This window comes from Chaetura pelagica, unplaced genomic scaffold (assembly GCF_000747805.2).
Source record: "Chaetura pelagica isolate M959 unplaced genomic scaffold, ChaPel_1.0 scaffold138, whole genome shotgun sequence".
Classification (NCBI taxonomy): Eukaryota; Metazoa; Chordata; class Aves; order Apodiformes; family Apodidae; genus Chaetura; species Chaetura pelagica.
In genome coordinates this window covers 356,463-381,099 of record NW_009954215.1, presented here as the reverse complement: position 1 = coordinate 381,099, position 24,637 = coordinate 356,463, and the positions used below count along the sequence as shown (strand labels likewise).

General features: G+C 38.6%; 1 protein-coding gene across 1 annotated transcript; it reads right to left on the bottom strand.

Annotated features, from left to right (window-relative positions):
* Positions 1-390: 390 nt before the first annotated feature.
* Positions 391-24,151, bottom strand: CIITA (class II, major histocompatibility complex, transactivator). Its single transcript, XM_010003283.1, has 15 exons — positions 23,845-24,151; positions 14,626-14,763; positions 12,817-12,951; positions 12,328-12,387; positions 10,812-10,895; positions 10,160-10,219; positions 8,499-8,657; positions 7,190-7,321; positions 7,000-7,056; positions 4,840-4,905; positions 3,818-4,114; positions 2,339-3,758; positions 2,069-2,239; positions 1,142-1,213; positions 391-475 (listed from the first exon to the last, which is right to left on the bottom strand). Exons 1-15 carry the CDS (start codon positions 24,149-24,151, stop codon positions 391-393), a joined length of 3,243 nt encoding a protein of 1,080 aa, XP_010001585.1.
* Positions 24,152-24,637: the final 486 nt, after the last annotated feature.

Genomic DNA, 24,637 nt, shown 5'->3' with positions numbered 1-24,637 from the left:
AGCTCAGGCACATTATCAGCTTGAGTGAAGAAACAAGTAATCTGCAGGCAGTATTGATCAGTGCCCTGGCAGGAAGGGAGAGCACCTGAGTGGGGCTTTGTACTAAACCTTTTCAACAAGGTTTTATCCACTGAGGAGCTGTGGTTAAAGTGGAAGTGACTGAAGGGGTATCTAACAAACCCCTAGTGTCGAAACACCCCAAGTGTCTCAAGGGAGGATGAAGAGCCCAAGTTTTCAGTCTGCTGTTACATTCTCTGAATGTTTTTGTTGTTCAGTTTGTTCAAAGCAAGTACTGTTGTTGGCAAATAAAATGTTTCTTTTGTACATGAGCTCCCCCATCAGCAAGGGCTGCTGAGCAGCAGCATTAGCAAAGTTAATCTTTAGCGTTACTCACTCTAAATGTTGAAGTGATGGGAATGCTGCCAGGATTTCCACAAGTTTTAGGAGTCCCTGAAGGCCACACACTGGACCTAGCCTGGAAGAAAATCAATATGCCGACATGCAGCTGTGTTTTCACATGCTCCAAAACAGCAGAAGTTATGAATTTTAAGTTCTTTCCCTGCATCCCCAAACACAAGCTACTTTACACTCCTCAGAAGCAGCCATTCCCTACAACCTGCAGCAAGGATTTCTGCTTTGAATCCTCCAGATAAGAACCCCACAAGCCTTAGGTCAGAGCACAGCAGCTTGCACAGAAGCACCAGAACATGCAGCTGCCACTTTTTTGTTACTCTTTTCAAGACTCAACTCCCTTATTTTAGATTCTTTTATTTCTGTTCTTTTTAAAATTATTATTTATGTCTAATTTTTTTCAGGTTTTTTATTTTAAGTATTAGAATCTTGATAACTGAGATGAAAAAAATAATCTTCTTTTCCCCCAGCGAGTAGTGGAAATCAAACAAAACTGATAGAACCATGTTGATCTGTGTTACTGCAGGAGCCAGACATAATTTTTTTTTTAGTTTTACTTTTGGCCATAACTTAATAAATTGAGTTGAGAAAAGCAAAACAGCAATACATAGGTTTACTTAATGATTAACTATAAGCTAACTATACATCAGCCCAAGGACTGCAGCCAACACCCTTGCATCTTCTCAGTCTTACATGGATACATTTAAGAACAGAGAGGTGTTTCACTTACGCAAATTCTAGTTTTTGAAGGTTTTTGATGGCAGGAATTTCATAGCTGCTGCAACCAGATGCCTCTTGCACACTAAATAAATCACAGTAGAAGAGTATGATAAATATTCTAGCAATCAAACCAGTGCTTTAAAAATAATTTCTAGTGAACTTTTACAGAAAATAAACCACTACTTCATTAACTGAGGACCCTGGGAAATTCAGAATAACTTCTGCTCCTACCTTTCTTCATTTGATTAATTTCCATCTGATAATTTGCTTTCACAGTGCTCTTTTCCCAATCAAGTTTTAAAAGACATTCTTCTAATTCAAGTATTTTCTGTCAAACATGAAGCTTATTTTTTGTATCTTTTAATCACAATACTCCACCCATGTTAAAATGGAAGTCACAATTTTTATTAAAAAAACCCCAAAGCACTCCGGCTAAGCATGCTTTTAATTGCAACCAACCCCCTAGCCACCTCATAAGCAGGGATGAAACACAGAGTTTGTAGTTCACAGGGCACAAGCTTTTACTTCCTGAGCTGAAGGACTGACTTGGGTCATTTGTGACCAGTGGAAAATGAGACTTCACTTATGGCACAGGTGCTGCAGGGGGAAGACCAGTTATCCCAAGTTATGTAATTGAAAGCAATTGGAAGGCAGCATCCTCAGAAATGAAAAAGAAATCTGAATTAAAAAAAATACAGCTGGCTTTTTTATTGGCAGTTTTGATAAATATTCTGCATGGTGCTGTCATTGCTCCTCCCTGCCATGACAAACACCAGACATCAGGGCAGAAGAATGCTCCAACATGACACGAGCTTGCACTGCCTGAGCTACTTCTGCTTAGAACGAGCAGAGAACTCATTCTCCAGCACTGTCAGTGAACCCCCATTTTCTTAAATTGCTAGTATATTAAGATACTTTTGATCATAAAAGAGCCTACCAGCTAATCATCTTCTGCACCTCTACAAGGTCTGAAAGGTCACTGATGTCCTTCATTGTCTTTGCCTTAAAGGGGCCAAGAACAAATTTCTCTGTTGATGCTCTGAGCAGCTCGTAGTCTTTTGTCTGTTCTAAAGATTTCCAGAGCCTGACTGCATCACTGAGGGAGGCCCTGTGAAGTGACAAAACATCAACAGATAAGACTTCTGTTGTTGCATGAAAGTGTCATCTACAGACAGTCCTATGAATGACTCTACAAAGAATGACCAACCTGAATGATGCCACGTTCTTTAAGCCAATCAAGTCTTTTAGCCCTTGCATGTCAATGCTGCTGTTTCGCAAATCCAAGGAAAACTCTTTTCTTGACCTTTTTAAAATAGAGTGCACTACATGGACATCAGGTGGTGTAAGACCTACGTCCAGAAAAGACAGGTCTGGTTTGAGCCTTAAGGCCACATGCTGCAAGAGATAATTGTTTTGTGTTTCATAAATACAATGTAAAAGCTCAAGTAACCTCTCCGGACAGAGCTTGTTCATCTTCAGTCTTCTAATATATTTCAAGAATTTTTTCTGCTTCTTGATTGAATGTTTTACATCCTTACTTGAAAGGGAGCAGAAGTAGGGGTCATCCTGGAGGAACAACAAACCAGCCAAAAATCGAGGCACTAAATCTAACCAGCTATAAAGTTTTTTCTTCTTGGATAGAAAAGACAGGTACTTGGTTAGACTTTTATCCTTGATCTCTTCTGGCAGCATAAGGTGAAGCGCACCCAAGAAATTCTGAATTATGAAATCAGAGAATGTGCTCCCAAATTCCTCTTCTCCACTATCTGAATGTCTGGGGAATGCAAATGGCAGGAAAAATCCGTATTTCAGAGCAAACTCTTTAACTTTCTTAGAAGGAAGAAGATCACTTTTCATGGCACTTTGGTGCTTTTCTCCAAGATACCAGGCTATACGGGCTAGTGTAGCAAGACTCTCTTGATTTTGCATGGCTGTAACATCTGTTTGCATATGTATTATCTTTTGCTGAACAAATTTCAGGAAGATTCTAGAAAGAGTTGAAGGAAGGTTTTGGTCTCCCCTTTCAAGAACTGTCTCACAGAGAAAACAAACAAATCTACACATAACAGGGCTGTAACAATGACTGAACAAGTACCCAGAGTCTTTGATCAATTTCAGTGCATTATCACAGTAGGGTAATCCTTCAAAGTATTTGGTTATGTACAGTTCTCTCTGCTGAGGGGAAAATCCTACTATTTCAATAGTCTTATCCACTTTGGACACATACTGGTACACCTTGTCTTTTGGTCTTGCTGTAAGTAATAAAGTACAACCCTTCAGTATCTTTTTTTGGATGAGTCCTGAAAGCAGCTCCTTTACACTGCACAAGTCTTTTTCAGGCTGGCTGGCTGAGCAATAAGGAAAATTCTCATGAACATGCAACCCTTCAAAACCATCAAAAATCAGAAGGACTTTAGCAGGATTTTGCAATATATACTCAAAGATCTCTTTGCTACTCTCTTGAGGTTTTACAAAAAATTCAAGCAGCAGATCCTTCAGGCTGTATTTCTTCTCAGGCAAGCTTATTTGTTTGTAGTCAAACCAAAAAACAAATTCAAACTGAGAAAACTCTCCATTGGACCAGTCTTGGCAGATCTTCTGAACAAGCATGCTTTTGCCCATTCCAACTGAGAAAACTCTCCATTGGACCAGTCTTGGCAGATCTTCTGAACAAGCATGCTTTTGCCTATTCCTGCTTTTCCCAGCACCAAAATCACTTTAGTCTCTATGTGTTTACCTTCTGGGATTTGAAATATTTGGTTTCTTTTAAGGGCTGTCTCTTCCTTTCCTTGCAGACTGCAGGTTACCAGTTCCTTTTCCATTGCTTTTGTGCTATTCTTCCCAGTCTTGGTTTCAGGTTGGCTTTGAACAAGTGTTCCACCAATAAACAGGTGATCAAGAGTTACTTCACGCTCCATGGCCACATATTTGCACATATCTCTGAAATAATCCACGAGTGATGCACAGAAAGCTTCCACTGGCTCTAGAGAAACAAAAAGGACACACAGACTGAAGAAACCAATCCACAAATTCCAACACTTCATCACAGACTCTTACAGAATCACAGAATCTTAGGGTTTGGAAGGGACCTCAAAAGATCATCTAGTCCAACCCCCCTGCCAGAGCAGGATCACCTAGAGCACATCACACAGGAACATATCCTGGTGAGTTTTGAATGTCTCCAGCAAAGGAGACTCCACAACCTCTCTGGGCAACCTGTCCCAGTGCTCTGTCACTCTCACAAAAGTCTTTTTTGATATTTACATGGAACCTCCTATGCTCCAGGCATGGAGCTCATGGCAGTTTAAATTTTTTTTTTTTAATTACATAATTTAAATACGGTCAAAATACATCCGTTCCCATCAAGCATGTAGGTCTGGATTTGTCCCAAGCAACTGTAGGTACTTAAGTTAGGAGTGCAGGCACAAAAGACACTTTTAGACCTATGAACTGAATAATTTTGGAGGTATCTATACATATGATAAAACCAGGTAAGTATAGTGACCTTATTAGTAGGTGCTACAGCCAGATACCTAAAGCTGGACAAGTCTAACATCTTAAAAACAGGAATTATGGTTAGACACTTGGAACAGCTTCGCCAGTTGTTGAAGGACAATTTCTAACAAGTAGCTTTTCTTTATGGAGGGAAACACTGAAAAATTAGCCAAAAAAATACTGGAAGCTTTCATTCAAGAGTTCTAAACTCACTTGGTCTTTTGAAAGGTTCTTTGTAAGGAATGATGGTAACTGGGATCTCTTTGAACAGTTCTGAACCTGAAGAAACAAAATAATACACTTGAGGAAGACAAGTAGATAGTCACTGACTCAGCTTTACTAATTTTAACAATAAGACTAATACAAATTTAAAGTTTTTTGCAATATATATTATGTGCCATCCAGAAAAAGAGATCTGTTGTTTATTTTCTGAGAGAAAGGAAACAAGTCCTCACACAAGTACAATTCGGCTGATGTGAACGGTTGCAGGCAGTATGACACCAAACTAGATGACAGCTGTTCCACAGCTGAATGAAGCAGAAGACTCAGCACAACAAGGTGACATCCACTGATTTGTCAGTGTTTTGCATAAATTCACATTCACATGGACTTCTTTGTCATCAAAAGCAAGAGCTTCCTTCTGTTATTCTACACCTTGTAACCAAGCGTTAAGGATTCAACTCACAGAGATGTGACTATTGGTAACAGAATTTACCCATTACTCTTCCTGACAAAGTACCGTCACTGTCCAATTTTCTTTCTTTTTGCTTCTTTTTATCTTTTTTTTTTTTTCTTCCAAACTACTGCAGACTTTTACACTTGGTCAGATGAGTCTGCCATACACAAGGAAACTGGAATTTTTTTCAGAGAATGCATATTTCCTACAGACTGGTAATGACCAAATATCACTTTTGATAAAACTTTTGGTAGGAAAAACTTTGCAAGATGCTGGACAGAATTTAAATGGACAGAGACTGTAACAAACCCAACCTCATCAATAGTCTCGTGGTAACCACACTCAGCAGTGATGTGGAAAAAACTCCAATGGGTTAATCTCCCATTTCTACAAGTGTATTGATTACCATTATATTTGGCTCATCTTGATGTATAATGTGGTTAAAAAAATATAAATCTTAAAAATTTCAGTAATCTGGAAACCAATTCCTACTCTGCATGCCAGCAACAGATGAAATGGTTAGAGTTCAGAGTTGCTTCTAGTAGGGAAGCACTCACAGACTTGTAACAAGCAAGTCCTTTTTCCAGTGGAATACATTTGATATAGAGATAGTTTTCCTTCTTGTAGAATAAAAATCAACTTCAAATATTAAATAAAAAGGGGACATGCCTATTTCAGAAAGGTGCCTGGTTTTTAGATTACTATTTATTTTAGTAAATAAAACCAAGAAAAGCTGCAATGACACATTTAGATGTGAACCAGCACCGGTCAAATCAATCAGCTGTTAAGAACTTTTCAAAAAGGAAAAGGGACTGCCTTGTAGGCTCATATGCTGTTTTTTTTTTCTGCTGTATTTGGAATTTAGGCTTACAACATACTCATATATTTTGTGCTGCTGTAAATCTGTTGGAATTATTAATCTTGTATATTCACATAAACAGTACATATAATTTACAAATACTTCTCCAAACCTAGGGGTACTTGCGTATTAATCCCAGTTTTGGGTGGTGTTTGCCGCCAGAGGGCAACAACACACTTGTACTAAACTGCAAGCAGTTAGCACCAGGGAGCAGAGATCAGAAACTAAATAAACCCTGAAATCAAGCTCCCTGTTCTAAGAGCTCTCTGACAGCTACAGGAAAAGTGTCTGAGGAAAGTTTGCTACCACAGGTGGGATTGTTACACCGTGACCAAGGCTCTTGATTTCTTTACAACCCTTTCTGTATATTAGGCTTCTGTATTGTTTAGTTAAACAAAGTATTAACAGTTTTGATTTTGGGGCTTCTATGTGAGATGACTGCAGCCTGGCTTCCAGGTCTGAGGCTTTGGGGTGCTCAGGCCATACTGGTACCAGCCCAACTTCCACTTCTCATGGTGATTCAAGCACATGAAGCTTTTGTATTTATTTAACTAAACAAGTTGTCTTATTCCAGGAACTGGAACTCATAGCAAACACAGTGGCTTGCTGCTAAGATATCTTTGAGACTGTAGCTCTAAAACCCTTTATCTGCTCTGTATTTTGGAATAGACTGGGCAGCCAATGATCAATACAAAGAGGGAAATGCCATTAATTTTTATTTTCCTCATGAATGTGAATATGAGTAAAGCCTGGAGGGGAGAATTGGCTTTGGGTAGAAGGAATATACTCCCTCTTCCAAACAAAAGTCCTGCATATATAAAATTAATTTTCTACTTACTACATAAATTAACTGGAAAACTTGGATATATCAATGTTTCTGTGGAAGAAGTCAGCACTGGCAAGAAACAAATTATAGTTTTCAGACTATTGTAGCTATTGGTAACTGAGGGAACTTAGTACATTGTTGACAGCACTGATTTTCCAGTACTTTATGCCTATTTCTGAGGATAAAATGTTATTGCTCTTACCTGGATATATTATAACATCAGAATAGCCATTTCCAAGAACCAAGTTAAATATCTGCTGAGGAGGATCTGCAAATCCTGTATTCTCTTGGCTTCCTTTCACACCGACAGGTAGACACTCTGGACTCAAGGGTGCTAAAGGTCATGAAATGAGTGCAGAATAGTTATTCTTCAATTTTTAAAGGCTCCTGGTTTCTAAAAGTTTCTAAGGAAAAAAAAAAGCTTCCTAAAAGCTACTTAAAACTTTCTAGCAGCTTCTGAACAACTATTCTCAGGGAACAGTTTGTGAACCAGAATTCACAGGATCACATGAGGTCCATAGAATCCATGAAACAAACTCTTTAAAGGTATGATGAATGTGAAACACATTCTCCAGCTTTTAGTGCCCACTGGTTTTTGATAGTCTAAAGAGAAATTCTATTAACTGAAGAAGTCCTTAAGGCTAAGCTTGTAAATGTATGGGCCAGAGATCCAGAAGAAAAAACATGTAAATATGATGTCTCTGAATTTTACTTTTTTCCTTTGCACTACACCTTTCCCATATAATTGCACATCATGCAGCTGGTAGAAGCAGCTAGCAAGCATCCTTCTAAGCCCAACTGGAAAATTTTTTTGATGATGCAGTGCTTGCAATTTAATCAGCCATAGCTCTGAGTGTGACCGAACTTCTGCTACTTTGTGCTGTTTCAGCTAGCATCAGATACTTCAAGACTTGTAACTTATCCACTGCTTTTTGGTTCATTTCCAGTATAGATTTAACAGTGAAAGCTGTGAATTGTGTCTTTGTCATTAGCACTGCCAGCACACCACAAGCACCTTCTGCTACACAACATGATCATGGCAAGGAGGCTACACAGCCTACCACTTGGATTAGTACTCAGTTTTTGTAAACAAACTTCCAACCTAGATTTTGCTTTACTAGTGCAAATATCATTATTCTGCAGTCATTTACAAACCTCTGGATGAGGAAGAAATTGGAACTAATCCAAAGTTTATTAACAAAAGTTTTGTAATTTCCTGTGCTTAAGTAATTATTTAGGGTAGCATATAGTAAAGAATTCTGTTATCTTATTTATGAATATGCATTTCACCAGTTAAATGAAAAAACTCATTCTTTTTCATTAAGGGCAATGCACTCCTAATTTCCTATGAATATTTTTAATTATTCCAGTGAGTGCCACGATTTTAAGCCCTTGATTGAAACAATTGCAATACTTGTTTTCCCTCACCATGGTTCATAGCCAATAATAAGAGAGTTTTCCTTCCCCTTGTATAAATCAAGCTGTGCACAGGTGCAGACTTAGAGCTGTACTGTACCTACCAGGGATTATGGAACTCCTCTCCAACTCGTTGGTAGCAGGAAGAGAAAAGGACATGTGCTGGTTGGATAGTGAGGCAGAGGTAGCTGGATGGCTGCTGAGAGGCATAGCTAAGAAACTGCCATTTCCTGCAGACACTGCAGGGGCTTCCACTTGAAAAAAAGTCAAACAAAAGGAGAAAGTTAATTCATTGCTGGAAGCTAAGGAGGGCAAAGAAGAGGCTGCAATATAGAGATATATTTCTTAATCAGAAGCTGATGAGCCATTTCTTTGTTGAAAGCTCTCCTTGTTAATATGTCATACACATAGGCTTTAAAAAGTGCCAAATCTATAAAGGAATTTAAGCAGAGAGAAGGTTATCTACCTTTAAAAGGTATGAACTGCCAGGAACCTGATCCGTGTCTGAGTAACTACAACCAGCAGTTCAGTCAGAACTCTGATTAACCATCCAGATCCAACAAATGTATTTTTTTTTCACAGCTAATTCTGTTCAAACCCACCCCCAGAAGTCAGCATGGTTGTTGAAAACCAGCTGGGGTCACAGTCCCAGTGTACGTGTGCTCTATGACTTTCATCCAGACTATGCCAGTTCCTTAGCAATTGCTGGCCTGAATTTTTCTGAGGTGCAGTCCCATGACCTAAGCCCTCTGTATGGCTCTCTAGGATGTACACTGGCTTTGGCTGTCCACCCTGACACATACTTTGCCCAAGGGTTTTGATACAGTCAGAGTTCCCATTAGGAGGCTTGGAAAGTGTGCTAGCATGCTCTAATGTGCATGTGACTTCAAAACACAGTATAATATATTCATCAAAAGGTGATTCTCTCACAAGGATTTTGGAAGAGTCTTTTGCTGGTTTAGCTATGCCTGAGACACCCATGTAGGCTACATACAGCTGGGTAAGAACTTTAGCACCAGTTTACACCTAGGGAACAAGTTATAGCCTGCCTGCTGGCCACAGGTAATGCCCTGTAGATGGTCTAACCCTGTGTGACACCTTGAGATTTCCCTTTCTCCCATTCTTATTTTGGTTTAAAGCACTGTATAGCATGAGCTGGGCCAAGAAGCTGTCTCTTCATAGTTATTTCACTAGGATGTTTCAATGGATTTTGGAAGGTGTCACACTTAGAACAAAGAGGATCAAACCCAGGAAATGCCAGACTATGGCCTGAGTAACATTACTCATTATAATTATAAGATGTATGTGATAAAGAGAAGAAAATTTGGCACCGGCCTAATTCTCCACTGTTTTGTTTTCTTCTCTTAGATTAATTTAGAAAAGTTCAGCTGTTCCTCTGCTGACACTAAGGAAGTAATTTTCCTGTCACCCAGCAGCAACATCTGCTTTTGAAGCATAAAGATCCAACTGTTTCCAGGCTACAATGTAGGTGTCCCTAAGATGCACAGTTTGATAGCTACTACTGATAAGAGAGCACAGATTTGTTGCATCATGAATCTGTCAGAGATGTATGAAAATGTGATTCTACAGTCATCTCCACTCTGCTGGAAGAAGAAACATGAAAATGCATGGTAATGCTGTATCATCAAATCTATGAAAGCAAACTTTCCCTAGAAGGTAGAGATACAATACCTAACAGAGCACGACACTTTGGAACAGGAGACAATAATAATTTCCTGCTTAGCCTATAACTTACCAGTTTTCCTGTATTTGGGTACTGAAGCATCAGAGCAACTCTCTGAAGAGCTCAAGAAGGCTGAAAAATGAAAAAAAGGTTATCAGTGACAAAAATTGAACCAGTTTGGTAATTTTAAGTTTCCACTGTGGAAAATTAACTTTTTTAAGTAGAAGGATTGTTATGGGTTTCAATTCAGCTATTTTACAACTGTACAAGTCCAATGTATAAAACATGAATGTGGAAAGTCTCATTATTTTACTCTAACCATGAAAGTTCAATTAGGCTGTAGATTTTTTTGTGCCCGTAATCAAATATTTTGGCGGCTGTTCTTGCTATTAAAGAAGGAATTGTCCAGCTAATGTTTTTCTAAGCTGAAACAAAAAAATACACTGAAAACAAAACAAAACACTGTTTTACAGATTTTTAAAAAGGAAGAAATAGAACATGCTTGATTTTATATTATAGGAAAACAAATTCTGTGAATTGTAAAGGTTGGGGGACCTGTTTTCATTTTCAGACCGCAGGAAGAGTGAAGTCAGAGGAAGCACATCTGGGTGTATCAGTGAAAAGCTACGAGAGATGCATCGAGGGGGTATTAAAATCAAAGTGCTGTAAAATGCAAATTTAGCATTCAAACACTGCAGCCTTTCTAACTCTGTTTTTCACTTACTTCGTTTGTGACATTTCTGCATCTCTATGTCAGTAAATTTCTCAGTGTTTTCAGCAGCCATTTCATCCAAAATAAGGCTCCCTGCTAAAAACATGAAATATTGCCACACATCAACCTTTGTTCTCCTAGAAAAATTATAGTAAGAGGTAAAAGCAAGAGGAACATACCAACTGTCACTGAAGATAAAGTATGGTCCAAATAAAAGACAAAAAATAAAATAATGTGATAAAACACATATCCAGATGAATACAATTTAGAAAGCCCACAGAATTCTGAATGCAGACTGTTACCTTGTGTTAGTTTCTGAATTGCAAAAAAACAATCTACTGTCAGAAATTCAGTGGCTAATAAAACAGAAATTCTTCTCAATGCTCTAATGATAAGCAAAGGATAAAACATCACAGCTACATCAGTGTGATCTCAGTACTAATAAAGTTACTTATGTTTGAAAAGGATCAGGTCCTCTAAGAGACAGAAGAAAGAGTCATAAACAGATGTAATATTTTGTATTGTAAGGACTGTGAAATACCCATACCATTCTTCTAAAGGCAAATAATAATATTGTATCTTGTTTTCTTTAAAGCCAATATAAATTTTGCCATTAAGTGACAAGATCCTCAAATTGCAAGCACAGCAGGGAGTAGTAAAAAGCATTTAAAAAGTCATGTGAATTTCTGTAGATAGAACTGTCATAGGGGAAGACTGACCTTTCATAAGTGATTCCAAATTACTTTGCTCAAACACAGAACAGGATATACAGATATTCTATGAATCTATCTAATTCTACAGATTTCCCAATAGCCACATATTAGTGTATATATCTTCTAAAATAGCAAATAGCTGCATTTGTGCCACTATCAAAACAATGATTTTATGCCAAAAGCCAAGCCATTATCTCTGACCAAGCACTGAATGAAGGAATTGTTTTCTACATATGTATTATACCCTTGCTGCATTGATCAGGGTGAGAGTAAAATTTGACATGCTTCCTTGGGCAGCTTTGTGCATCCTGGACAGAAATAAGTGTGTGTGAACTAGATTTGTAGCCACGCCAAGTCTCCTGGGTGGGTCAAGTTTAATATATACTTATGTATATATTAATTGTATATATATTAAATGTATATATATTAAATGTATATATTAAATGTGTATATATATTGTATTATGTATATATATATACTTATGTATCTGTGTTGTGCTCAGAATAAGTCTCATGCTAATTGAGGGCAAGTACTGCAGTAGTCAGTACAGCTGTGTGTACACAATGGCCATAGTGATGTGACAAGCAATGTGGCCATCAATGGCCAGAGAGAAAACTGCCATCTTTGACAAAGACCTGCAAAAATACAGAAAACCCTTGAAGTTTGTCTAGTAAATCCTTGGGGACAGTTCCCAGAGAAAAAGAAGAGGATAGCAGATGTGTAGAAGCTTTACTAGTGTTCAGATTGTGGGGATGAGGTATAGTTAGTCAAAACACTGTCATGTAGGAAATTAATCTACGCCACATAAATCTTACCAAAAATGTCTTCCATGTGCTTCTCTTGCTGATCTTTTAGCACATATTCTGCTAATCCAGCTAGGAAGGAGGAGGAAGAAAAAAAAAACAAAAGAAAAAAGGAACACGGTAATGACACCACACATTTCACATCAAACTCTTGTAAGTTTACTTTCACTAACAGAATTCTGCAGTATAAATGAAATTGAAGAGTTAAATTAAGTTTTTTTCTGATAAATTGTAGTTCAGGAAATGAAAATTAAAAATGAGAAGTTGAGACAGGAAGTATTAAGCAGAAGGAGCCAACGATAGTGAGATTTCCCCTGAATAACCACAAGGTACTATTCATATGTTTCCCCACAGGTTTAGGTACCCTGGCTAGATCTACCGTGCATGAGGGACAGGCAACTTGAGCATAGGCCACTTCTTTAGCCAGAAAATAAAATTTGTAAGAAATAGCTATTGCAAGTGATTGGAAGTGATTTAAGAAGCAAAAAATTGCTTTCATACCTATTCTAGCATAGGCTTCTATGGTGTTGGAACAGACATACAATTCTTCCCCATTTTCATCACTTTCCTTTGCATACAGGAAATCCATATTATTGGACTGCTCACAGTTGCTGTCATCAACTTCAGGATCCAGAACTAAGAAGGAATACACAATGAATACCTTCAGCAAAGAATAAAAATAAACAGATAGCAGGACATGCAGAAAAGGCAGATTGGTTACTTCAGCATAAGGCTTTGGCTCTTCGCTGTATGTTGGCCAAGTAGAAACAGGACTAAACTATCAGTAATTTGTAGTTTCCCAGAAATCAACACTTTCCTTTTGCTAAACATTGAGACTTCATCTTCCCTAGTAAATAAACCAGTTCCAGCATCCATTCTGTGAGAAGTGTGGCCCAGGCTCATTAATAATATTAAACCTTCTTACTCTGTAGCATATAGTGATACCATAAAAATTTCCTGTTTGGTGCTGGGTCCTTGCTAACCCTTGAACTGCAGCTACAAACTGCCTATTGAAGCTGCTAGTTGGCCAAGGCCAAAAACTTGTGAGGGACCATGCTAACATCTTCACAGCAGAGATGTCTAGCTACCAATAACTGCCACCATGTCCTGACAATGTTCAATTTATCTACATCATCTCAGACATTGCTAAAGCTCAAAAGTATTCAAATCAGTGAAACATTTCTGAAGTAATGAGTCAGTCCTTGATTCATAATTCATCCTACTATCAGTCACTGAGCAAGTGAGGCCATGGGAGTGAAGAAACATTCCTGCAGGTGTTATGAACAGTCCAAAATTGAGAGACCAAAGTTTAACCTGGGAAATAATTAATCACAAAGATGATTAGAGATCCTTGTGCCCAGTTGTCCACTGATTTGACCATGTACCTGCTGACATTGGTCACTTATGAGAGCAACAAGGATGTGAGGTGGAACCCTCCAATTTTATCCTCCATGTTTCATACCTATTGGGCCCAGAGTTATAAGACTTCACATCTGGTACACATCTGTTCTTCTCCTTTCATTGCCACTCTCAACCCACAGCCTAGCTCATTTATTTAAATGAGGTCACCTATTGCTCCACAACAGTCAGCAGCACAGATACATTTTCATACTTTTATGTCAGCAAACTCAGGGAGAGCAGAACATCCTACAACCTCTACACAAATTTAGGAGAGGAAAGTTTGAGAGCCAGGGCAACCTCCCAATGTGATTACCTATAGGAACTTATGAGCAAGAACCTATCATCTTTATGCCCCCTCTGTCACAAAAATCATAAAATCAGTGGTCTGTGCCCCAAAAAGCTGTTAAAAGGCAACTGGTAGTGAAAGTCAGCTGTGTTGGTGCCTTAGGATCACAGAAGGAAATTAAATGCTAGTTTGCTGGCAGACTAGCTTCATCACAAACTAGCCTGAAAGTCTCTGCTTTGTAAAGCTTTTGGCTTGAAGCTACAAAAGTGTCAATGACACTTGACCAGTTTAAAATAGGAACATTTGCAAAGAAAATACTTACAGTAATGATATCCAAACTGAAGACATTATCCTCACACCTTGGTGAGTGACATGCATTGTATGTTTTGTTAGACTCACTGAGCAGGAAGCTGTAAATATGTATGTTTAAAAAACATGATGGTTTCTGGGAGGAGTCACTATTTTATACACAAATAGAAAGTTACTATATCGTAAAATCAAGTGTCTGTTGAATTTATTCCAGACACCATGAGAAACTGTCATTAGATGGCTAATATGTGAGAAGTGATGGTAATAACTTACAGCATGATGACTAATCGAGCATTTGTTGGTGTTTTACTAACCTGGAAAGAAGTCCCCTTCCTCATCTCCAGGTGGCTTAGCATCAAGAAAAGTATGCAATAGATCAAGATCACCATGCAGCATAGCAAGATAGCCATTTTCAGGCAAAAAAGCTGAATCCATGATTTGTCTCTTGCTGTCTGAAATCAAATTGCAAAACAGTTAGCTATGACAAATACACAGTTTTTGCCAGCAAAAATGACAAGTCCTGCACTGTGGCTTTCTGTTGACAAGACACTGAGATCTTAAGGCTATGGAACTGATCTTACTTACCAAATCTTTCACTGATTTATAACCCTGAGTTATTTAAGCTTATAGATGCAAACACAGTTTACAATGAGATTTATCCATCTTTTACTCCAATGAGAGGAGTGGTATAATGCAGTATGACCACCTGGAACAAAAGTGTCAAGTATTGAATCAGTCACAACTCCTTTTTATCTGGATATAAATGATGCAAGCACAGATACTGGGGAAATGAGAAGACTGAAGGGAAGATAATGGAAGAAGAATCCCATGTTTTACTGTCAGCATAATTTTTTCACAGGGGAAGCAGATTCTGGCTGGGATACTACACTCAATTCCTAAGCCCTGGAGGTGGCAACTAGGAGACATCCCCTCAGCACAACAAGGAATAGTGAAAGGCAGAACACTTATATAATTCTTTCCCAAACTATATGGTTGATTGTGTACAAAATGGCATTATCACCTTGGAGATTAGTTTCTGGTAACAGGGCACTTACTGACACTTTGGAATCTATCAATTATTTTGTAATCAGCCTCCCTTCCCCCTCAGAACTTAAGCACATATCTACTAATGAGTTGGGAATTGCTACAGCTTTTCAGGCAGAGTGCCATAGAGTATCCAGACAAATCTGACAGAGCTAAGGTGGTCCTTGCTCCAGTCACCCATGTTTATGTGAGAACTGCTTAGACTACTGCAGCTATATTTCTTGATAAAATTAATCTCTTCCTCCACCTACTTTTAAATCCTATTTCCTTCCAGTTATTGCAGCAGGCACAAGAATAAGCTCAAACATTCCTCCTGGATATTTCACAGGTAGGGGAATAACACTGCTTGTTGTTTATTCATCATCTTAACACACTATTTAAAAACCAGATATTGGCTCCTCAGTGTTTACAGATCACTGATACTAATGCCACCCAGGCTAGTGATCCAAGTAATTTATTCCACCAGAATATTGAGATGCCAGCATAAAATGAATTACCAGCAAAATTTCTAGACCATATTCTCCTAAATAGGTGTCTGCACACCACAACCATAAGTTTCAGCTGGGCATCAAGCACTATATTTTGCAATGAAGAAGAGCTATAATATGGCTGTCAAATATTCTGCCTTTAGCAGAATGCCACTGATGACCCTAGCTGTATGTCTACTTTCCTGAGGTGTGCAAATGTGGAGCAACCTGCTCTACCATTCAGTCTACCTGCAACATGAAAAAAGATAAATACAAGTAATACTGCAGCTCTGATGAAAGAAGGCAGAGCAGACCTGCTCATACTACCATGCGCCATGTTGTGATGAACTAATCTTCATTCCTCTTACCCCTTCATGGGGTTGTCCCTCTGAACAGTTTGGAAAGGGACCTCACTATGTTCCACTGCAGCAGACACCAGAATCCAGACCTACAACTCAGAAGAGCAGTAAGGTCACACAAGTAGGAATAACGTACACTCAGTTAGTTCTCCTTTTTCATGTTGTGTGGCCTTGTTATATTACTAAGAAAATTTGGTATTATTGCCTGATGCACTACAAATGGAAAGCAGAAGTTGATGAACCTTCATGAGAAGAAAGAACAAGATTATAAACATACTAGATGAAATTTTCCGCTTGTTGCAACATTTTACTTTGCCCCTTCCTTTGTTGAATTAATATAAAATCTAAACAGAGTCGGGCCTTTTGGAATGCCAGGTTGCCAGACTTTGTGAATAACACTATTAAAAAATAACATTATTATAGAATAAAGTACGTTGGCAAAGAAAGCCAATAGGATGCTGGGCTGCATCAACAAGGGCAGCACCAGCAGAGATCAAGAAACCATCATCCCACTCTACTTGGTGCTTGTTAGATCACACCTGATGTATTGTGTTCAGTTTTGGTCCCTGCTCTACAAAAAGGATTGGACAAGCTGGAGAGAGTCCAGAGAAGGGCCACAAGGATGATCAGAGGACTGCCATGAGGAGAAGCTGAGACAACTGGGTTTGCTCAGCCTTGAGAAAAGAAGGCTTCAGGAAGACCTTATTACCATGTTCCAGTACTTAAAGGGTGGCTACCAAGAAGATGGAGACTCCCTGTTTACAGAGAGTAACATGGAAAAGACAAGGGGTAACGGGCACAAGTTGCTCCTGGGGAGATTCCAATTGGACACAAGAGCTCCATTTTTCAACATGAGGACAGTCAAACACTGGAATAGTCTCCCAAGGGAAGTGGTGGATTCCCCCACATTGGAAAGTTTTAAGTCTCACTTGACAGGGTGCTGAGCCATCTCAGATGAACTATAGTGGTACCTGGAAAGGTTGGACCACATGATCCTTGAGGGTCCTTTCAACCTGGCATTCTATGATTAAAGAATTACCTTAGAGTCAATGTAATTTTGGGTTAGAGACAGAGAAGTAATTGGGCAGAAGCTGTAAAGAGAATGCAAGACAGACAAATGCATCAGTCCAAGTTTGGTGATTAGTAAACTGCTTAATTACAGCACACAAAGCAAAGGGCAAGTCCTATGAAAAGAGACTAAGTATAACTACATCTTCATGGAAATACTAAGCTTTAATTATGTCATAGTTACTAGAGCTTTTGTTATTTAAACTTTTCTCTCAATGGAATTTCCCTGGTGATAAATACATAAGTAATGAAAAATATTTTTGGCTACAATGGTCAAGAAGTAAGTAGGAAACCAAGAGTAAGTCTTGCCAATGCCAAGCCCAGCTAGACAGCTGAAATTAGAACCTTAAGTGTTCTATAACACAGGAGCATAGGAGTGAGAGAAACACAGCCTCTACCCTGAGAAGAATGAAGATTGCCACTCTGAAGAATGAAAAACTTGATTACTTGTCTTTTTTGTTTCACTGGTCTGAATGGCCCTCAGCTTACCCTCTTTTTGCTTAATAACTTCAGTTTTGACACAAATTTATACATAGCTGTCTTTATATTAACTACACAGGATTTGGGATGCTGTGATTTCTTTCTGTAGCTGAACCAACATATACTTAAGAGCAGCTGTGCTTTGTTGAATTAAAATCGTGGTGCCACCATGGAAAGCACTCTGTCCAAAGGTGCAGGAAAGAAGAAGTGAGTTTTGGAGAGATGGAAATTTCTGCACCAAGAGAGCCAGAATCAAGTGGAATTACACTTCAGGGACAGCAAGTGTTTTGCTGTGTGTTGTAACTGAAAATGAAACCAGATATTACCAAGCTTGTTTACTACAGCAATTCCTTTCCCAGGGCTTCCCCTTTTTCTCACAGCATCCCAGCAGTCCCACATCTGAGACCAAAGATGAGTAAGCTTTGCAATGCTCAGCATTTTCTCTGTTATTTCATACCTGGTTTCACACTAATAATACAGTCCCTTGGGGGTCCCATATATTTTGCTGCCATTTTGTTTGGGACATTTTCATTTCAGAGGACTAAAAAATGCCATAGTAATTTCTGTGTCAGGGCTGGGAGCACTGAGCCAGCCCTCAGCAGGGAGGCAGACCCTATACTGACCCACAAGACAAAGGACTGAAGCCCCCAGGGCTGCCTCGGCTCTCCTTTGTGACAGGCCTCCAGCACAAAGTGACCAGGCTGGCGAGGGGAAAACAAGATGTCCTTGCAATTGTATTTCCATGCCATTCAGAAAGTTCAGTCCTTTGTTGTTTGTACACTGGTTAAGTCAGACTTCTTTTCTTTAAACCTTGAAATAATACCTGCATCACTATATTTGGTAGACTTGTGCTCCCACTGTATTACCTCTGCAAAGACTCAGTGCCTACCTGCTGCAGCAAGTATTCTACTTGGAATACATTTGTTTTAGCACAGTATTCTTCATTTACAGCATAAAGTTATGATTAATTTCTAAGATTCTCAATAGTTTTGTCAATGCTGTTTTAGAATCCAAGTGACACCATAAGAACAAAAAATGCTGGAAAAGTATTAAAAGAAATAGTGAACATCACCATACCAGGACAAAGAATCCAGTTAAAGAGGGATTAGGAGTTCACTTAAGTCACATACAAGTCTGAAGAGTTAGGTGAAGCATTTTAGATTTCTAGATGTAAGAGAGGTGGTTGAGAGCTATCATTTTACACTAATAATTTTATTTAAGCACGTCTTATATTTGAAAGGATCAACATATGAAAGAATTCAGGCTAATACGTAAAATCAAAAGATATCCAATAGAATGGAGAAGGATTATACAGGCAATAATGTTTTCTTCCCAAAAGTCTGTTGATGTCTGAACTGACAGGTAGTAATGTCTCACATGAGTACAGAGGGTGAGAAAACTGAAAATATATAATTTCAGGAACAGAGGAAACTCTTGCAATTTAATTTTTGTGCCCATTCATGAAGCTGAGGATAATGCATAGCAAAAATTAGTAGTGTCATGCACATCACACGTTTCTTAACCCGAGGATGACATAATGTTACAGCTCCCAGTCTCAGATGAGGGAAAAATAAGAGAGCAGAACTGTTGTGAAGACTGGATGTTAAAAAATTAAACAAAAAGATTGCTGAATAAATGTTATTTTCTTGCAACATCCCAGACTCATTAAGTGCTACACATTCATCTGAGTGAAGCAAGGTGGCAAAAAACCAGGTTATATTAAACTCTAAATTAAGGAGTCCAGTGAAACACTAGTACTTTGAGCTAAAGTCTCAATAGCATCAGCCACAGTTTTAAAGCTTTTTTCTTTTTTTTTAAAAAAAAACCAAACAGCTTTAGAAAGTGTCTCTTCTTCTGCACCCTGCTTATGTAATTTTGCATAACACACACCACAGGGTGGGGATGTGTTTCCTGGCTGTTGTCTCTGACAGTGTTTTGGGGCAACACTCTCTGGGAGGTGGGCAAGCCAGCAGTGAGAAGGAATCAATTCTCCTCCATGCTACAGTCACCTGTCTCCTTTTCCTCTCCTCAAATCCACTACTAACAATTCCTCTGCTCCACAGGTACCAAACAGATTTTCCTTTCTTCTATTCATAAACTGCAAGTAATGGTGCTCAATTTATATTTAGCTTTCAAGTTTTCAGTTTCTATTTCAGATCTATGAAAGGCTTACACATCTGAAAGACAGTTTAAGTTTTCCTGTTGTATTACCAGGTTTTTTAAAAAAAAATATTATATTTACAGTCTTTATCTTGCCGATGGAATGGTGTGTTACTTTCCATGGGCTTTATAGTCTAACACGGAAGAACAACAAAGATGATGCTGGAAAAAAAAGCTGCTCTCTATCCTGTCACATTCTCCTTTATCTCCTTTAGAGATGAATATAAAGAAGTTAGGACAAGTATCAGGTAAAGGAAGTTTCTGCTTTCAATAAACTTAGCTGTATAGTGACTAACACAACACATAAAAAAACATTACTAGTAGAGATAACAAGTTCAGGCAGACTAACAATATACTGTCCTGCAGGTGTCAGAGTTGTGATTTGAGAGCAGAATTCTTTCCATATCCAATACCTCCCAGCGTGTCACAGCTCTCCCATCCCAGAACTACGATGAAATAAAGCAGCACAGAAGACACCTTGCCTATAACTTTTTTTTTGGCAGAAAAAAGTACACTTACACTTAGAGACTCTCTTACAGACAGAATTTCAGCCATCCTAAATGGAAGGCATAGCTCTAAGTTGTCTTTGTAGATCTGTTAAAATAATTTATTAAATGAACTTCAGTTTCAGTTTCGATAGGAGCAGCATTTATACAGAAAGCAGATTTGTTTATAAAGTCTGAAACAACCTACAGCAAGCTTTTGAGCAAGTAACAGGGCTAGCCACCAGACTATATTGCTAAAAATTCTCCAAAACTTCACCTGCATTTAGACTTCCATCCTACTAATATTTTGAGCAATACAAGTCCAGATAATGACACACTGTATTTCACAATATCCACAAAAGGTAAGATAAGATGAATTTACCATGACAAAAGCACTGCATTCAAGAGATGAGAAAAAACTGACCTTAAGAAACTGGAAAGTTCCTCTTCTTCCACTCTGGATACAGTACTAGAAAATGAGAAGCACTGCTATCACTGCTCCAGGCTTATAGAAAGTGACACCAAAAGGAGGAAATGAGCTAGATTAGTCACTGCAAAAGAGTTAAAGGCTCAAGGGAAATTCCAAAAAGAAAAACTGAGGTGAACTTCCCTTCTAGCAATAAGCAGTTACCTTTACCAGTCACTGGTCACTGCTCAGCAGAGCTTGCCCTTGTCACTAGTTTGGAACGGATGGATTTATTTGGTTGGAAACCAAAATCAGACAAAAGCCGGCGGTAACAATTTCTGGTGCTCCCCAGAATTCTTCCTCTCCTTTTTTATTCTAGTTCAATTCTGCCCTAAAGTCATGCTCTTAAACAGTCCTCAGTAAGAATCAAGCAAGCAGCATGCAGCACTCTTACCTTGCAGCTCCACTTGCTGTAACAGAAGTGAAAGTATTTTGTTCACATGTTCACAGGCTCTACCAATACAAAGGAGATCTGGTACCTTGTGCAAGTGCCTCTTGCCATTGGCCCAAACTGCCAAGTTTTTCTATGAAAACTGGCTTATTCATGGTGTGCAGGGTTTGCTTGTAGCAGCACCTAACAGAACATTCATTCATCTAATCAGCACTTATCCTGCTGGCATTGCCTTCCCTGGTGTAAGACAAACAACCTTTTGAAAACCACCTTCATCCATGAGTGTTCTTATCATGATGCCTACAGCTGCTTCTGTGTGGCTCTTCAAGATTAGTTGCGTATTTTTTTTCATGCACAGACCTATGAAAATGAGAAATTACTTATGAAAGAGAATATATATTCAAGGGAGAAAGTATTTTTTGTAGTATTATGCCATTGGCTATAGCTTATAACAAAAGCCCCATTGGAGGCTGAAGGGCAAAGGAAGGAATAGAGATTTGATGAAGTCAACAATATCCATGACTTGCTGCTTCAGTAAGGCAAGATTTCAATCAGCTGCTCAGTAACAATTGGCTTATGCACAAGACAAAAGTTCCTGTAATAAGCAAAGCAGCTGCCGACCTGTGTCAATCTTTCCCTTTGCAGAGAAGATCCATTTCCACCACATTCCATAAGCACATGCTCACTAAGACAAGATAAAGCTGTTTTCTTCCTGGGAGTGACTGATCATTTCCCAGTATTCACAGAGGTACAGTGCCCAGCCTGTGATGCAGAGCACCAGCATCTTTAGGTTCTCTGACCAGGCAGGCAGCTGTGTTATTGGAATTCCTCTACACACCTTAGAAGAAACACAACACCTCAGTATAACAGCATTCAGAGCAGAAAATAATAAAAGGCTGCTCAAATACAGATTTGATATTTTAATGCTCTGTTTTGATAGGAGACAATGATGCAATCTCTGCATGAGAAATCTCTAAAAATGTAAGAGGGTTGTTTGTAAGCCCTACACAAATGTGCAGCACAACCTCACAGGTATAAGCTCCTTTACAAGCCCTGTGGGCAGATTTCTTTACCAGCTTCAGAGGCTGTACTCTCATAAGGTGACCTGTGTCTATCTATATATCAAGAACAAATGTTTGGGGAACAAAAGAGTTCAGGTGTTGTGATTCCAATTCATAACTGCAGCAAAGACTGGCTGTCTGCTTTTCACACAACACCCATGGCTGCTAAGAAACAGCAGAAGGGAATTGTCAGAGTACTAGTTCATCTGGTGGACTAGTCAAAGAAAATCTAAGAGACTGAGAGCAAAACAGACTGGAAAACAAGAGGCTATGAGACAGCAGAGAACTGCCTAAGCTTCTCAGGTGACCTGACCATCAACTTCTTTGTTTCAATGCATGCAGATATGCTGCACTATTGCAAAGGGAGGAAAGAGAACAAACTGACTGGTGATGGAAGCACTGCAAAACAGCTGTCAATAGTGCACTTTGCAAGAGTCAAAAAGTCAGGATTATTTCTTTTTGCCCAGAAATTGTAAAGATCTCATTTGTGGCAGAAGAAATAGTTACAAAACTATTAAGTAGTGAGAAACACCCTGATATCAGTCTGTTCCTGACCCGAGTTTTCTTTGCAAGGCTAATTCAGAGTGAAACAATTGTTGAACATAAGGCTGAAAAATTAACAAAATTAAAAAAGAAAGTAAGAAAATAATTTTCCTCAAAGGAAGCTGAAGTCTCAAATAGAATTTGAGTAATTTCCTGGTGGATTAATGTCTTTGGAAGTATTTTTTTTAAAGACCATCTCTACTACAATATCAGAAGTTCCTTCCTTCAGTTTTACAGGATTACTCCAATATCCTACTAAATATTCTTTTACTCTCCCTTTACAGTTGTTTGGTTTTGTAAAAGTAATTCTGATTGCTGTAATCTAAGCTGGAATTCTGTCATTTTACATAGAATGGACAATGTCAGGATTGTCACAGAGCAACCCCTGTTCTCCAACATATACATTAACCATTAAGTGGGTCAGACTAAAAAGTGAGTTTACTGCCTCAGAATTACAAGGTGCCTACATTTTCTCTCTCCTATTGCCCACTGAAAATCTCAAGACTCCTGAATCAAAAAATAAATCATTAAGTACTTCCCCTCCTTAAATCTGCAGTACTCTGTTGTAGACAGGGCAATTTGTTTCTTATACACAGCTGGAATTTAAAGTGGAGAGCATTCCTCCCATAGATGATTGAAAAAGATATTTCCCTATGCAAGTTACCAGCACATGCCATGAACAAATGCCAGTCAGACTATCAATGGTTGGCATGTGAGTTGAAAAAACCTGACCTTATCATGGCTTCACTAATCTACTTGGCATTTCTGTTTCTGCAAAAGGTGTCAGAGAACAGGTTTTATTATGACCTGGCTATGAGAATGGGTATCTATTAGCTACCCTGAACAAGATCTCTTTTTAGCTGCTTTTGCATCACATTCTGCCCTTTCCTCTTACCCACTTGCACTCCACAGCTGTACTTTGCACTATGCCACAATGCAATCTCAAAATGCAATAAACAAAAGTAAATCTTTAACGAAGCAAAAAAAGAAAACAAAAAAGCTGATTTACCAGAAATGTAATTGCTTCCTGTTGGCCCATTGTCTGTAATGTTTTGAGGCTTACTGCCACTGCCACAGACGTTTAAACAACAGAAGGGAACCAAAGTGTTCAAGCACATGTCCCATTTTTCCACAAATGTCAGAGATATTTTCCTTGCAAGGTCCTCTTTATCTTTTTCATTGAGCAAGGCTTGATGGTACTCCTTGGAGATCACATCTTCTTTCAGCATGAGGTTAAGCAATTTGTGGTCATCAGAAGATGTAGCAGTTGAAAGAATCTTCCTTACTCTGGGCAGTATCTCCTTAAAGAGATTCATACCTGCACCTGAAAATGTTTGGAGGAGGTTTGAGCACAATCTGAACTGTTTCAATAAAATAAATTTTAAAAAATCCACTCAGTCAGCATCAAAAAGATGAAGTGAAAAAAAAAAAAAGAGATTTTGCCCTGCAATAACAAGGGTATTTCCTCATTTGTTTGAGCCTTTAAATAACATTTTCAACGACAAATAACTTGTTGATGAAATGACACAACAGCACAATTCTTCTAAGCATCCATCAGCCACATTTTTTCAATCAGCAATATTGTCACCTGAAAAAATATTTTTAAAAACTATTTACCCCAGTGAAGAAGAACTGCTATATCTGGATCTTGTCTCCTGGCCAAGGTGGAGCATGGGACCAGCAAGGTCATTTCTGAATTAAACCAGCCCAAAACAAATCCTCTGCAAGACAGATAGATTTAAAACTTGGGGAATTCAATGTAAGATTCGAGATCAGGTTGTGAATAAATTCTGCCTTCATGA

Excerpts from the sequence above, each read along its gene's own strand:
- CIITA (XM_010003283.1), bottom strand. The coding sequence starts at position 24,151 with ATGAATCTCTTTAAGGAGATACTGCCCAGAGTAAGGAAGATTCTTTCA. Across the intron at positions 12,952-14,625 it reads GGAAGGGGACTTCTTTCCAG|TTCTGGATCCTGAAGTTGAT; the intron begins GTTAGTAAAACA and ends ATTCCTTCTTAG. Across the intron at positions 8,658-10,159 it reads ACCCAAATACAGGAAAACTG|TGGAAGCCCCTGCAGTGTCT; the intron begins GTAAGTTATAGG and ends CTTTTTTTCAAG.